A 250-nucleotide genomic window follows, 5' to 3' on the forward strand; every position below is an offset into this window, starting at 1 on the left:
CCTCCTTCATGAGAGTAAGAAGTTCGTTCTGAGGAGGAAGCGAGACCTTATTCCACTTCGCCGCCTTCTTCAGTACCTTCAGGGCTCTCTCGTGCTCCCCGGTCACCATCAGCCATCGCGGAGACTCGTCCATGAACCTACGTTGCAAGGGAAAGGAAGGGCGTGTTTGTGTGTGCGTGTTTTTTTTTATGTATATTTGTATTTTCCTTGGTTGATGGGTTTGTTATTCTCTAGGTAAAAGAAGTATACG

At 47.2% G+C, this 250-nt stretch overlaps 1 protein-coding gene across 1 annotated transcript in view; it reads right to left on the reverse strand.

Moving 5' to 3' along the window:
* LOC119582372 (organic cation transporter protein-like) overlaps positions 1-250 on the reverse strand; it is a gene marked incomplete at its 5' end in the record, with an annotated part of 41,030 nt that overhangs the window by 36,961 nt on the left and 3,819 nt on the right. Inside the window, 1 exon segment of the mRNA XM_037930586.1 lies at positions 2-137. Within this exon segment, the coding sequence (XP_037786514.1) occupies positions 2-137 (136 nt within the window).

The sequence above is a fragment of the Penaeus monodon genome, chromosome 15 (genome assembly GCF_015228065.2).
Source record: "Penaeus monodon isolate SGIC_2016 chromosome 15, NSTDA_Pmon_1, whole genome shotgun sequence".
In the NCBI taxonomy this organism is placed as follows: Eukaryota; Metazoa; Arthropoda; class Malacostraca; order Decapoda; family Penaeidae; genus Penaeus; species Penaeus monodon.